Source organism: Sus scrofa, chromosome 5, assembly GCF_000003025.6.
Source record: "Sus scrofa isolate TJ Tabasco breed Duroc chromosome 5, Sscrofa11.1, whole genome shotgun sequence".
Classification (NCBI taxonomy): Eukaryota; Metazoa; Chordata; class Mammalia; order Artiodactyla; family Suidae; genus Sus; species Sus scrofa.
The window spans coordinates 83,642,100-83,657,176 of NC_010447.5; the positions used below are offsets into that span (position 1 = coordinate 83,642,100).

At 40.3% G+C, this 15,077-nt stretch overlaps 1 protein-coding gene across 13 annotated transcripts in view; it reads right to left on the minus strand.

Moving 5' to 3' along the window:
* NR1H4 (nuclear receptor subfamily 1 group H member 4) overlaps positions 1–15,077 on the minus strand; it is a 125,447-nt gene that overhangs the window by 34,878 nt on the left and 75,492 nt on the right. For 7 of the 13 annotated variants that reach the window (XM_021090934.1, XM_021090932.1, XM_021090933.1 and 4 more), the window contains exon 3: positions 3,771–4,136. In XM_021090934.1, coding sequence (XP_020946593.1) covers positions 3,771–4,136 — 366 coding nt within the window. 13 annotated transcript variants of the gene reach the window in all.

Below are 15,077 nucleotides of genomic sequence, written 5' to 3' on the forward strand. Positions count from 1 at the left end.
TTTTGTTGCATAGAAATCTTCTGTCATCCTAAAAAATAGCATAAGGAATTTGATACGAGCAATTTGAATTATGTCCATTTGAGATACCCAAGAAATGGCTTCCTTCAAGAAACTCTGCATATAACTCAAGTTTGAGAAACTCTATGTTATAAAAGTCAGGGGTTTTTTTTTTTGAGCTGAGCCCATGGCATGCAGAAATTCCTGGGCCAGGCATCAAACCTGCGCTACAGCAGTGACAGTGATGGATACTAACCCACTAGGCCACCAGGGAACTCTTTTTTTTTTTTTTTTAAGTACTTTGAACTGAGCAGTCTATCCCAAAGGTTCTCAGTGATGTGAGTCTGCCACTCAGGGGAATTTTAGCAATGTCTTCAAACAGTTTTGGTTGTCACAACTAGGCGGGTGCTACTGGCATCTAGTGGGTAGAAGACAAAGATGCTGCTAAACATCCCACAGTGTATATAAGACACGCCCCCACAACAAAGAGTTATCTGGCCCCAAATGTCAATAGCGTTGTGATTCCGAAGCCCTGGTCCAACATTCTCTTTCATCAACTCATAACAACAGGAGGAGTGAGATGAACTACGTATATATATAGTATATAAATATATATATATATATATTTACTTATGTAATTTACAAACTAGTTTAGAAGAAAAGACATACAGACATGAAATAATTAGAATGTTATAAACAATGGTACCATAGCTTCAGAAGATTAAAAGAAGAACCTTAGAAACCAACTAATGTCATTTCCCATACAGTGCAGACATTTCCTATATGAGAATTCAAGCCTAGCCATCTAATCTCTTCCTGAATTCCCATAATAATGAGGGGTTCATTATCGCCTAAGGCAGGAAGCCACTCTCACTGTTGGAAGACTTCTTATTAGTGTCAGAAAATTATTTTTGAAATAAGCCCCCAGTGTGGCATTCTATAAGCATCATCTTTTGGTCTTCATTTTCACCCTCCAGCATAACAGACCCAGCCACGCTTTGACTAGTGCTACTATAAAGCTCTACTTGCTTTATGTAGTCAGTAGTTGATTTCTCAGAGCTACACATAAAACTTTCAGTTTTACTTCTATCCAATTTTCAGGCTGGTCATTTTGAAACTAGTTTATTTTTCTAACCAACAAACAGTTCCTTCCTGCTTCATTTCAACCCTTTTTCTAAACTGTTGCATAAGATTATTTTCATCTCTGTAACTGCCTGCTCACAAAAAAAAAAAAAAAAAATTGTTGGAGTTCCCATTGTGGCTCAATGGGTTAAGAATCTAACTAGTATCCATGAGGATGCAGGTTTGATCCCTGGCCTCACTCAGTGGATTAAGGATTCAGAGCTGCAGCTGTGGTGTAGGTCATAGATGCAGCTCAGCTCTGGTGTTGCTGTAGCTGTGGCGTAGGTTGTCAGCTGCAGTTCCCACTTGACCCCTAGCCTGGGAACTTCCATTTGCCACAAATGTGGCTCTAAAAAGAAAACAAAAAATGTTGGAGTTTCCTGGTGGCCCAGTGGTTCAGGATACAGCACTGTTACTGCTGTGGCTCAGGTCACAGCTGTGGCATGGGTTCAAACCCTACCCAGGAAATTCCACACACCATATGTGTAGCCAAATAGAAATTGTCACCAAATATTGAGGTTGTAGTATTTACTTTTATTATTTGGAAGTAGAGAAGAATTAAATATTATAAAAAGTTATGAATGTCTTTCTACAAGGTAGAGTTGTATATACTGTTTCATTGATGAGCATGGATTTTCATTATGTCAAAAAAAACCAAAAAAACAACATTTAGGAGTTCCTACTGTGGCACAGAGGAAACGAATCCAACTAGTATCCATGAGGATGCAGGTTTGATCCCTAGCCTCACTCAGTGGTTTTGGGATCTGGTGTTGCCAGGAGCTGTAGTGTAAGTCGCAGATGTGGCTTAGATCTGGCGTTGCCATGGCTGTGGCATAGGCTCTGACTGGACCCCAGCCTGGAAACTTCCATATGCCACAGGTGCTGCCCTATAAAGCAAATTAATTAATTAATTAATTAAAAATCCACATTTATTATGTGCCAGACACTGTGTTAGATGCTATGAGGAGTAGCAGGGCTAAAGAAGACACAATGTATACCTTCAAAGAATTTGTTTATTTTACCTACACAGACTTGAGTCTCCACAAAAAAGGATGAGTGTATTTTGAAGCCATAAATGAGATCTTTTATATTTTCTTTATAGACCTATTTTAACTTTAAAGCTTGGAGCATAAATACTACTTTGGGTTTTTTTTAAATCTAATGAAATCACACCAAATTTTAAAGAGGTGACTAGTAGAGTTTTACGCGATCTGATCCTTTGAAATTTCAAAGGTTTGAAATGTCTAAGAGTCATTCTTATGTGACTGGGTTCCCTGTTTATTTTTATGGAAACGTTTGGCATCTGGAAACACCAAATTGGCACACCATTCACCATATCCTGCTCAAGGAACAGTTCTTAATCATCTTTCAAAGTCCTAGAAGCTAACAGAGTGCCTCATACATGGTAGACATCCCCTAAATATTTGCAGGATGAACAATTACAAAAATAAATGGATGAACCTACTAGTCCACTATGTTCTTTACTCTGAAATTTTACAAAATTATCATCTGTGACTCATTGGGAGAATGATCACATATGGCTTTATACTGAGTCATTTTCAGGTTTCACGTGTTTCATCCACCCTAAATGGATTGCAATTTCTTTTTTTTTTTTTTTATTTTCCCACTGTACAGCAAGGGGGTCAGGTTATCCTTATGGTATCACTTATAACTGGAATCTAATATCCAGCACAAATGAACATCTCCTCAGAAAAGAAAATCATGGACTTGGAGAAGAGACTTGTGGCTGCCTGATGGGAGGGGGAGGGAGTGGGAGGGATCGGGAGCTTGGGCTTATCAGACACAACCTAGAATAGATTTACAAGGAGATCCTGCTGAATAGCATTGAGAACTATGTCTAGATACTCATGGATTGCAATTTCATTGGTTCCTCTACAGCATTGCTCATGGACCTCTGTTCCTACTAAGTGAAATATTTTGTTCAATAGAGGCTATTATTACTTCCTTTTTGCCTCCTTTGGCTTTTCTCCCTATTTTTCTCAATAACTAGACTCCATGAAAATGTATTTTAAGGTATTTATTGAATATAATCTTATTCTCCTTGACCTTAATTTTAGAAGAAATGAGTTTAGCAATTTCTCTTTCTCTAAAAAACAAACAAACAAAACCCACAATCATAAATTTCCACTCACAGAGTTCCTGTCATGGCTCAGTGGTTAGCAAACTACCATCCATGAGGATGCAGGTTCGATCCCTGGCTTTGCTCTGTGGGTTAAGGCTCTGGCATTACCGTGAGCTGTGGTGGTAGGCCGGCAGCTGTGGCTCTGATTAGACCACTAGCCTGGGAACCTCTATATGCCATGGCTGTGGCCCTAAAAGACAAAAAGGCTCCCCAAAAATTAAGTATATAATTTCTACTCACAACATGAGAGGTTGTGAATAGAAAAAAAACCCTTTTGACATCTGGAAACACCAAATTGGCCATGGTCAAGCTAAATACTCTAGTAAGCATTTCATGGAAATCTGTGATATCCCAGTGAAGGCGAAGAGATAGGAAGAAGCAGGAGCTGAGGAGGAGACAATGGGAAGTTACTGGGCGAAACAGAAGAATCCAGTTTGAGGGATTTCATCAACTAATAGGGAAAAACCTTTACAAAGAGAAAACTGCCAACCAAAAGGTGCTTGCTTACCTTTGCACCCCTCACAGGTCAGTGCATTATAATGGTATCCAGATGCTCTGTCTCCGCAAACGACACAAAGCTCATCCCCTTTTATTCTCCCTGTTGATGCACCCAGTCGGGTCTTCTTTGTCACAGGAATCTCTACTTCCCCAGCCTCTCCCTGGTAGAGAGTCTCAGCAGGCATTCGCCTGAGTTCATATATGCCAGGAGAGTACCACTCTTCAGGCTGCTGGGGGTAGAAACCCAGGTTGGAATAATAGGAAGATGAGGAAATCTGTGGTTGAACTTGAGGAAACGGAACACTGTTGTATTGTGAGTATGGTTCCACTTCGAGATTCTGTCCCAGAGGACCTGCTGCTTGTTCTGTTAGTACACCTGAACAAAAGTGACAATGAAACTAGAATTAACATCGTCATCATTCTAGAAATAAGAGGCAGTTGAGTAAATGGTTAGGAGTGTGGGCTCTAAGAAAAGGCTGATATTTAACCATATAGAATTCATGACTATCGGGCGTTCCTGTATGGCTCAGCAGTAACAAAACATGAGGATGGGGGGTTCAATCCCTGGCCTCACTAAGTGGATTAAGGAGCCGGTATTGCCACGAGCTGTGGTGTAGGTCACAAACGTGACTTGGATCCTGCACTGATGTGGCTGAGGTGTAGGCTGCCAGCTGCAGCTCCAGATTGGACCCTTAGCCTGAAAACTTCCATATGCTGCAGGTGTACCTCTAAAAAGAAAAAAAAAAAAAAACTAACAATTTTTATAGTAAAAAAAAACTATAGAAAGATTAAATGACAACATTTAAAAAAGCTCAGAAAATATCTGCAATATAGAGGACAGACAAAACTCATTAATATGTAACGAGCTTTTGTGGGGGTTTTTTTGTTGTTTGTTTGTCTGTCTTTTTGCCTTTTTTAGGGCCACACCCTCGGCATATGGAGGTTTCCAGGCTGGGGTTGAATCGGAGCTGTAGCCACTGGCCTACGCCACAGCCATAGCAACGCAGGATCTGAGCCGCATCTGCAACCTATACCACAGCTCGTGGCAACGCCAGATCCTTAACCCACTGAGCAAGGCCAGGGATCAAACCCACAACCTCATGGTTCCTAGTTGGATTCATTAACCACTGCACCACGACTGGAACTCCAGAGCTTTTGTAAACCAATAAAAAAAATACAACATGGAAAAAAAGGAGAATAAACGGGAGTGTTTAAAAGAAAAAAGGAGGAGGTCCCGTTGTGGTGCAGAAGAAATGAATCTGACTAGGAACCATGAGGTTGTGGGTTCGATCCCTGGCCTCACTCAGTGGGTTAAGGGTCTGGCATTGCCGTGAGCTGTGGTGTAGGTGGCAGTCTCAGCTTGGATCCTGCATTGCTGTGGCTGTGGTGTAGGCCAGCGGCTGTATCTCCGATTCGACCCCTAGCCTGGAAACCTCCTTTTGCCACAGGTGCAGCCCTAAAAAGCAAAAAAAGAAAGAAGGAAGGAAGGAAGGGAGGAAGGGAGGAAAGAAGGAAGGAAGGAAGGAAAGAAGGAGAAGGAAGGAAGGAGAAGGAAGGAAGGAAGGAAGGAAGGAAGGAAGGAAAGAAATATGAGTAATGTTAAAAAACCATTCAACATGGAAAACATTCAACAATCCATGGATAAAGGACAGGCATATATGCAAAGTCTGTCTTTTGTCCTTTCTGTCTCACTAAATCCTGTGAGGTGGGTAACAGTATTAACCCCACTCACAAATAAGCCATCCGAGGCACAGAGTAGTTAGGCAACTTTATTCCTACCCAACTAAGTAGCTGAGATTTGAACTGTGGGTCTGACTTTAAAGCCCAAGTACAGAATGGCTCCTCTCTGGGATAATTTCAGATGTGTGATGCTTTAAGCAAAATAGTAAAAGCCTTTCTCTTTCTCCCTCTATACTTGAGTTCACAGGTCCCTTTAATGCCTCTGCTTGGAGGGAACCTATAACTAGGCCTGCAAGACTCTGCATGATCTTTTCCTTTCTTTCCTTTCCAGTCACTTCCTTCATTCCAACTTCCACAGTCCTTGAATGTGCCTTGCTACATCCAGCCTCAGGACCTCTCCCATATTCTGCTTTCTGAGTCTGGAACCTTCCTCAACGCAGCCGTTCCCTCCAAGAGTGTCAGCTCACTGTTCTCCATTTATCTCTAAGTTTCCCTTTAAATATAGCTTCTCTTGGAAAGTCTGCCCTTTCCCTAGGTCCCTGGGCATCTTGGCTCTGAACTTAGTGATACGGTACTTACCTACCCTGCCAGGGCCTCCCTTCGTTCATCTGTAAAGAGAAGACTCCATGCTGGATGACCTTATAATTGTTGTTGTTGTCTTACATCTAAAACCTCTACAAGTATATGACCAAAAGCTTATGGGCTATTAGAATTCAGGGCCTTTCCAAAGTAGAAAATATGTATGTTAAATATCTGTTGAAGAGAATGCTTTCTGCACTGATCCGGGAAACAAGTGACAGGACACAGAGTATACAATATCTGTGCAAAGCCAATTTCATCTCTTTCATGCTTAACATATCCAGGTGAAACCAGCACTGGGGCAGTATATCTCTCAGTCAAGAAGTTTGGCAACGGTGCTTTGTCTTATGACCCCAAAATGGAAGAATATTAAACAATGGAATTATTGCAGAAAAGAGAAAAGATAAAATTTAGCAGAGTCTTGATCTATTTAATAATTAACTATGGTGTGAATACAGCCAAAAAGAGCTAAAAACATTAAAAGCATTATTTTCACCTATACTTACGCTTAGATTTTTATCCTCCAACCCATCTCACCTCCACTCAAGTCCCCATCCTCACCCTCTGCCCCAGATTCTCTCCATCTAAGGTCCAGTAGAGTTAAGCAACTTGCCTGAAGTCAAATAATACACTAATGACAGAATCTGTATTCTGCAGAATCTAAGGCAGTAGGTAGGTTTTTTCTCCTCACATAACAATTGCAAGATCGCTGAGCAATATTTCAACAGATCTTTTCATAATCAAGAGACACAACAGAGTTCCAAATGAAGCCAAATCATGTTATCCATGTCGTATCAATCATATTGTGTTGACAATATTATATCAATACCAATCATCTCTACTAAAATGGAAGGCTTTCACAAAGACATTGATTCTCCTACATGAAAACGGCAAAACATGGTAAGAGGAGATCACCACACAACATTATTAAATAATGCCTCTATTCCCAAAGCACAGCTGATTCTAGCATTTCGCAGTGTCTCCACCAAGTCTCCACAGAGTAGAGACGATAAATATACAGGTAACTTACACTCAAAAAACCATCATGGACAATATATTCCAAAATGGTGGGACAAGAACACCTTCCACCATGAACTCTGTGAGACTCTTCCACTGTGAGACCCTGAACTGCCTAATGTTCTGCTGTTTCAATTTCTTCTGCAGAATGAGGCTACTAACACGCAGCCTTGGCTATACCATGAGGTAATTTTAAGTATGCAATACTGGCTTTGAGAAAAAGTTTTGATAAGCTGAGCGCCATAAAAAGTCAATTTTTTTTCCTTAAAGAATTTAGCAAAATTTTCATTCTAAAGATAGTTAATTGACGGTTAATTAGTAAATATTAATACATGAAGTCTGTTTTCATGATATAAGTTATAGCATATGTCTTTCACTTATAAATATATTGAGCACTTACTATTTGCCAGACATTGTGCTCAGTTCTGAGGATACAACAATGAACACTACAGATATAAAACAGAAGAAGCTCCAGACTTCCTCTTGTTTGTGTGTCTGGGATGGGGAGGGATTGCCGGCAGTACTGTCAAGAGCCAGGGCAAAACCAAGTAAACAAATATAGAATCTTCTGATAGAATATAAGATGTGGAGAGAGCTGAGGTAGGTTAACTTTAGAACGTACTTTCTAAAACGGTAAATTTATTTCTACTTTAATACAATTTAAAGGGATATATGAATTAATGAGTGACTTTTAGGAATCAGTTTATCAAGAAGTAGGAATAGGAGACGGTGGATTTTTTTATAATGGGAAATTCTCCATGGGAGTTTAAGGAAGAGTTCTTAAGTAGGAACACTTGAATGGACTCCAGAAGAGTCTGAGACCCCCTGCAAAGGGAAGCAAAATGTTTCTGAATAGAGAGTCATTTCACAGCATTTGAATGTTTCTCTAAAAGGTACCATCAAAGGGAACTTTCTGAGATGGAATTGTTCTATACCTTCCAATACGGTAGCCGCTAACCATGTGGAATACTGAACATTTGAAACATGGCTAGTGATAAGGAGGAAATGAAATTTTCATTTTATGTTAACGTTAAACAATTAAAATTGAAAGTTCAATAGCTACATGTGGCTAATGACTGCCTTATCAGATAGCACAGCTCTGAGGCATTTGTGACCAGAACCACTGTGTGCCCAAATGGGAGAATCGTGTGCACGGAAGACTGGCACTTTCCCATGAACCCAGGTACTTTCTGAGGAGCCTGACAAAGGGTTCACATTACATCCTGTTTTTCATCCGGGGCACGGTGCTGCCTCTAGCAAATGTTTCATGAGCGTGTGTTGAAATGTTTCTGGAAGGGAAAAATTGCCTCTTTGCCTTCCTTTATTTCCCAGTCCTTGGTTTCCTAATAGATGATATGACTTGGTTTGTCAAGTTGTTTCCTGGTGCCAGGCCTTTGTGATGTTGGTTTGTTAACTGACTTGTCAACTCATCATCTCCCCTGTGAGGTCTGTCCCCCGTTGTCATAGGCAGAAGTAATCTCTCCTACCTTCTGTACACACTTCTACTGCGGCACTTAGAAGCGTGTACCGTCGCTTCTGTCAGTTTATAGACTTATCTTTTACACGGTATCACTTGAGGAGGTAGGACATACTCATCAGGGGTATCCTGCTGTGTAAACAAATCTGTATTCAGTTCACCTGCAACCGCTGGGTAAATGAACTTGGGAAAGATATTGAACTTCTCTAACCTTCTGCTCCTTCCTCTGTAAAGCTGGGATAATAGAGTAATCGAAACAAAATATAGTACTTAGGTGAGTGGTTGTAAGAAAGATAAACTAAGACAAAGAATGTAAATGGCATAGTGCCTGAATCAGCAAAAACATTCAATACATTTTTGTCATTGTTGTGGGTAGTCTGTGAACTCGTACAGAATACATTAGGTTACTGTATATTTCCTTTTTTTCTCTTCATTCCTGGCACCTCACACAATGTCTGACACAGTGTAAATCTTTAATAAATGTTTACTAAGTTGAAATGGTGGAAAATTTGCTTCCCCAGCCTTCCAACTAATTTTTATTTCTAAATACAGTGTCAGTCATTTTTAAACATCACATTTAAACAAAATAACACGCTGCCAAGTCTACACTCAAAAATATCCTCAAAATTGTAATGACTGTAAAATTGATTCGTTTCCCTTTTAGCTGGAAATTCAAAAGGTGAGATTCCATTTTGAAAAAAAAAATCAAAACAGACAATATTATAGCATACTGTCTATGATTTCATTATAATCTATATTTTACTTCAGAGGAAAAAAAATAAACTGCACTTAAAGATGAACTCTTTACTCATGATTTTCCATTGACTATTGGGAGAAATCTACAGTGAAACTAATTCAGTACATTAGTGTTTCTGGATCTATTTTTATTTTTCTCACCACAACCCATAGTTTGAAATACATCCTATATCATGACTCCTGTACACACTTATATATATGTATAAATAATCGCAACAAAATTTCCGTAAAATAACATTATCCCTACCTCTTGATGTGCATTCTGACATTTCTACCCTACTTCTATCCTGTTCTATTCCACCCTAAATTTTCAATGCTGGTCACAAGCCACAAAATAGATTTCATGACCCACTGGGATCTGAGACTTGCTATTATAGAAACAATCCATTAAATAATGTACTTAAAATCTTTTTCCAAGAGTCCACAGGCATGAAGGTTAGAATTGCCTAGTGTTTAACTTAGAAGAATGGTGCTTGTATTTCATAATATCCAGTGAAGAATTGGGAAAACACACTTAGATTTCATTTCAATGAGATACCCACCTGCCTGGAACCCCATAAAAATCACCCGGCCCCAACTTCTCACCTCAGTCTTTGGGTTCTGGCCTAGCCATTTCTGATGGAGACCTGTTGCTGGAATCTCAAATAAAAGCACCCCCCCCCCCATTTCCTGAGCCCAGAGGCAGAAGCTCTAGCACATGCACCTGTGAACAGGCTCCTACCTTTGGCAGGCTTCATGCTCATCATCTCCATGGTAAACCCAGGCGACGTGTGGCTGTGACAAGGACTGATTGGAATTGGATTTTCTAACTCCTGAAACTGCATTACCATCCTTAGCTCACTCACAGCAACTGAAAATGAGACTAGGTAAGGAGTGACAGAGGCCAGAGGTTGTATGGTTTACTGATTAACTTCATTACCGAGCAGAATATTTGTAAATGTTTATGAGAAAAGTCCTCAATGCCAAATCGCCCAGTAAGCTAGAAACCAGTCTCCTAGATAAATATTTTGGGGAAGCACGTTCCAGTTTAAGAATTTTTAGAGGACAGATTTCTGTTCAGTGGATTTGGCGGTCAAGTGCCATGCTCTACATCTTGACATTCATTCCTTTCAAAAGGGTACAGAATGGTACGATTTTGTAATGTCAGGAAGCATTAAAGCACAATGTTTTTTAAGTGTGAGGCCAATTAATCTGGGTTTATGTCCAGTACTATGGGTGGAACTGTGCCCCCCTCCCAATTAGTATGTCGAAGTTCAAACTCCCAGTACCTCAGTGTGTGACATTATTTGGAGACAATGTATTTATAGAGGTAATCAAGTTATGAGGAGGTCATTAGGTTGGTTCCATATGACCAATGTCCTTTTACAAATAGGAAATTCATATTTCAGAGACAGAAACTCACAGAGAATAGACCATGGGCAGAGACACAAAGAAAAAGTCATCATCTACAAGCCAGAAGAGAAAGCAGGAACAATTCCTCCCTCTCAGCCTTTAGAAGGAACCAACCCTGCTAACACTTCGATTTTGGACTTCTAGCCTCCCGAATGGTAAAATAATACATTTCTGTCATTTTAGCCACCCGAGCTGTGGTATTTAATTATAGCAGCATTAACGAGCTAATACATGCAGTCTACCTTGGTACTCACTAGTTCTGCAGACCATGGACAAATTCCTGAACCATTTGCTGCCTCAATTTCCTCATCTGTAAAGTGGGGCTGATAAATCACACGACCTCATAGAGTTATTATGAGGATTAAATACAATAACACTTATCAAATGCTCATCACAGTGGGTGGCTACCTGCCATTATTACCTTGATGTGATTTTTCAGCTTTGGACTCATGTTGTTGGGTGGCTTTCTTACTAAGTAGGGATAATTTCTGCCACATCATTTGTGGATACCAAGCTTGTGACTGTGGCTTATTTTTTGGAAGGGAGGGCTTTCAAATAAGGTCTGAGGTCGAGCTCAGAGATAATGCAACCAGACACACAGGGGAACCTTAGGCCAGTCTCTCAGTTTCTGCAGACTTCATTTGTCTACATCAACAGATGGTAAAACATAGATAATAATTCCCGGCCTACTTCCCTCACAGGTCTGTTGTGAAGATAAAAATGACATAATAAATATGAAAGCGGTTTTAAAGGGCAAAGGCAATCTATGTAAACGTAATAATCTTTGCTAAGCCATTTCTCCAGCCTTTACAGGTTTACAAAGTGGTGCGATGTGCATTATCTCACTTGATCCTTACTTACACCCTTTGAGGAAGGTATTATTTATGATGCCTGCTCTCTTTGACTCCATTTTACAGACTTGGAAAGGCAACTCAGAGTGATGTTAAATGATTTGTTGAAAGTCACCCAGCTCTTAAGGGATGAAGCTAAGGCTTTTACCAAGGTCTTCTCACTCAAAACCATGTGGTAGAAAAATCTAATGACACTCAACCTACTGGACAGGAAAGAAGAAAGAGCGATGGTTCCTGGGTGTATTTCAGTCTAGATTGCTCAATCAAGAATTACCATTCGCAGGAGTTCCCATCGTGGCTCAGTGGTTAACGAATCCAACTAGGAACCATGAGGTTGCAGGTTCGATCCCTGCCCTTGCTCAGTTAACAATCCGGCATTGCTGTGAGCTGTGGTGTAGGTTGCAGACGTGGTGTAGGTTGCAGATGCGGCTCGGATCCCGCGTTGCTGTGGCTCTGGCTAGGCCCGCGGCTACACCTCCGATTCGACCCCTAGCCTGGGAACTTCCCATATGCCGCGGGAGTGGCCCAAGAAATGGCAAAAAGACAAAAAAAAAAAAAAAAAAAAAGAATTACCATTTGCAAAACTGTTCTAAATCCTCAGTTTACTTCTTTTTTTTTTTTTTTTTTGTGATTTCTTGGGCCGCTCCTAAGGCATATGGGATGTTCCCAGGCTAGGAGTCCAATCGGAGCTGTAGCCGCCGGCCTATGCCAGAGCCACAGCAACGCGGGATCCGAGCCGCGTCTTCGACCTACACCACAGCTCATGGCAATGCCGGATCGTTAACCCACTGAGCAAGGCCAGGGATGGAACCCGCAACCTCATGGTTCCTAGTCGAATTCGTTAACCACTGAGCCACGATGGGAACGCCCCTCAGTTTACTTCTGATCTCATTCTCCTCACAACCCAAGAGCTATCCTTGCCCTGAGGGACTCTAAGGTGGAAGAGCTACCCAAAGGCTATGAACCAGGACGAACTGTCTTTGAATTTTATAGTCCAAGAATTCTCTACTGAGTTTTTCATGGGTCAAGCAAATGGGTCAGTCTGTTGCCCTCCAAAACTTCAATACTAAAAAGGAAAATGAGCAGGATAATTTAGCTGATCCAGGAAACCCCTGTTCCTGAGTGAAATTCACACAGGGTGTTCTCATAATAAGACTGATTGGATAACTTTGCTCCTCTTTCAGTGAAGACCACTTGTCTCATGCTATTTTTTTTTCCCCAAATACATTTCCTCCCCCTGCAAATCTGTGCTGTTTGAAACAGGACCCACGAGCCACATGTGGCAACTTAAATTTAATTTAAATTATATTAGAATCAATTCCTCAGTTACACTAGTCACATTTTTAAGTGGTGAAGAGCCACATGTGGATAGTGGTCAATGCATTAGAGGAGGTAAATCTAGAACATTTCCATCATCACAGAAAGTTCCATCAGACAGCACTGTTGTAAGTGGTACTTGGAAGCAATGTGAATGATATGCCACTTGCGGCAAGTGGAAGCATCAGCTCTGATGCCATGAAAAAAAAAAAGGGAAGTCCCAGAGCAAATGCTGCCAAGACTTTTCTTGGAACTATCCTTGAGAAGAGACTTGGCCAACAGACTGAACAATATAATCTCATTAGAAAGACTTTCTCTGCTAAAAAGATGAATACGAGGCTAAGTGTTCTCTTAGCCTGAATCCTTAAACATCCAATTCTGATTTCTTGTCCTGATTATATTTTGGTTGTCTACTTACTATCTGTGCAACTGTATTATTTACCAGATTGTTTAACATCTTTAAATCTCCATTTTCTCCCCAGCAAGAGGGGAATAGTAATGGGATCTACCTTGTGGGAGTGAGAATTAATATTAATAGCAAACAGTTACAGAGTACTTACAATGTGCCAGGCATTCTTCTGAAAATTCTATTAAGAAAGGGAAGTAACAGGGACAAAGTTAAGGAATTTGCCTAAGACCACATGCCAGTAAATGGCAGAGATGAGATTGAACACAGAGAGTCCACTAACAAATCTAACATGTACTTAGTATGATGCTTAACACGTAGAAAGCACTACTGAATAGTAACTGTTAGGAACAAAATTCTTTTTTATCAATCTAAATGTATAAATTTGCAGTCTGATTTCATAGTCAACCTTGATCAATTTGATTATTATGAGAAACTCTGAGACCTATTTCTTTTATATATGTGTGTGTGTGTGTACATATATATATATATATATATATAATGATTTTTATTTTTTTTCCATTATAGCTGGTGTTCTGTCAGTTTCCTACTGTACAACATGGTGACCCAGTTACACATACATGTATACATTCTTTTTACTCACATTATTATGCTCCATCATAAGTGACCAGACATAGTTCCCAGTGCTACACAGCAGGATCTCATTGCTCATCCCATTTCTTAACCTGCAAGGTTGAGAGCCAGGCCCTGGATGGCAATAGATTCGCCCACCAGTTGGCCAACATGCATCTCATTGCATGTCTTTCCCAAAGGATGCATGCCCCATCTAAAAGAAGTAGTAATCTATTTTGTAAGAAGGAAGGCTCTTCGGATATTTCTTTTCCTTCTTCCAATTATTTTATTTTATTTATTTTTTCTTTTTAGGGCTGCACCTGGAGCATATGGAAGTTCCCAGCCTAGGAGTCAAATCAGAGCTAGAGCCATGGCAGTGCTGGATCCGAGCCTTAGCTTCCTTTAGCCAGATCTGCGACCTACAACACAACCTATGGCACCGCTGGATCCTTAAGCCACTGTGTGAGGCCAGGATTGAATCTGCATCTTCACGGACACTATGTCAGGTTCTTAACCCGCTGAGCCCCAATGGGAACTCCCCTTCTCCCATTTCTTAACCTCACTAACAAGAGTACCAGATCTGAGAATCCTGGGAGAGCTAAAACTAAAGCCACAGTGAATTAATAAAAGTCTTCCTGACCGCTTAAATCTGGGAGAGATATGGCTAAGACATGGTAGTAACAATGTATTTAAATTATGCTAAAGCAAAGCTACATTTTATCTGAGCCAGTGGTAACTTTCTTCTTCTTGAAACTTTCAGCTTTGATTTACCCATCAAGTCAGAACTCCATTCACTTGCGTTAAATTCAATGAGATGGGAAAATATTTGAAATCAAATATCAGAAATATTATGCAACACTGCCTCTCAAGACCTTTAATTGTATTTTAAAACACCTGACTGATTCTGTAACATCTTAAAGGTTCTTTTAACTTAAGCAAAAGACAGAGGCAAGAGCCAGATTCCAACAAAAATAAAGCCTCCCAGAAAAAAATGAGCATAAACAGCTGAGAAAAGCATAATGCAATGAGAAATAGTTTGAGGAAATTAAGTAAGTGAACAGGATTATTTAGGATATGCCTCCTGCCACCTGCTGGGCCTCAATGAGAACCTGGCTTTGGAAAGACCATTAGAGACCCTAATGAGATAATATAAAAACGTGGATCCCGTAGCTGTTGTTAGCGATGCTATAATGACAAGCTGAGATGGAACATATGTCTCTTCCTTAGGGCACCCAGAATTTTAGTTCCAGCGTGTGGGTTTTTGTTGGC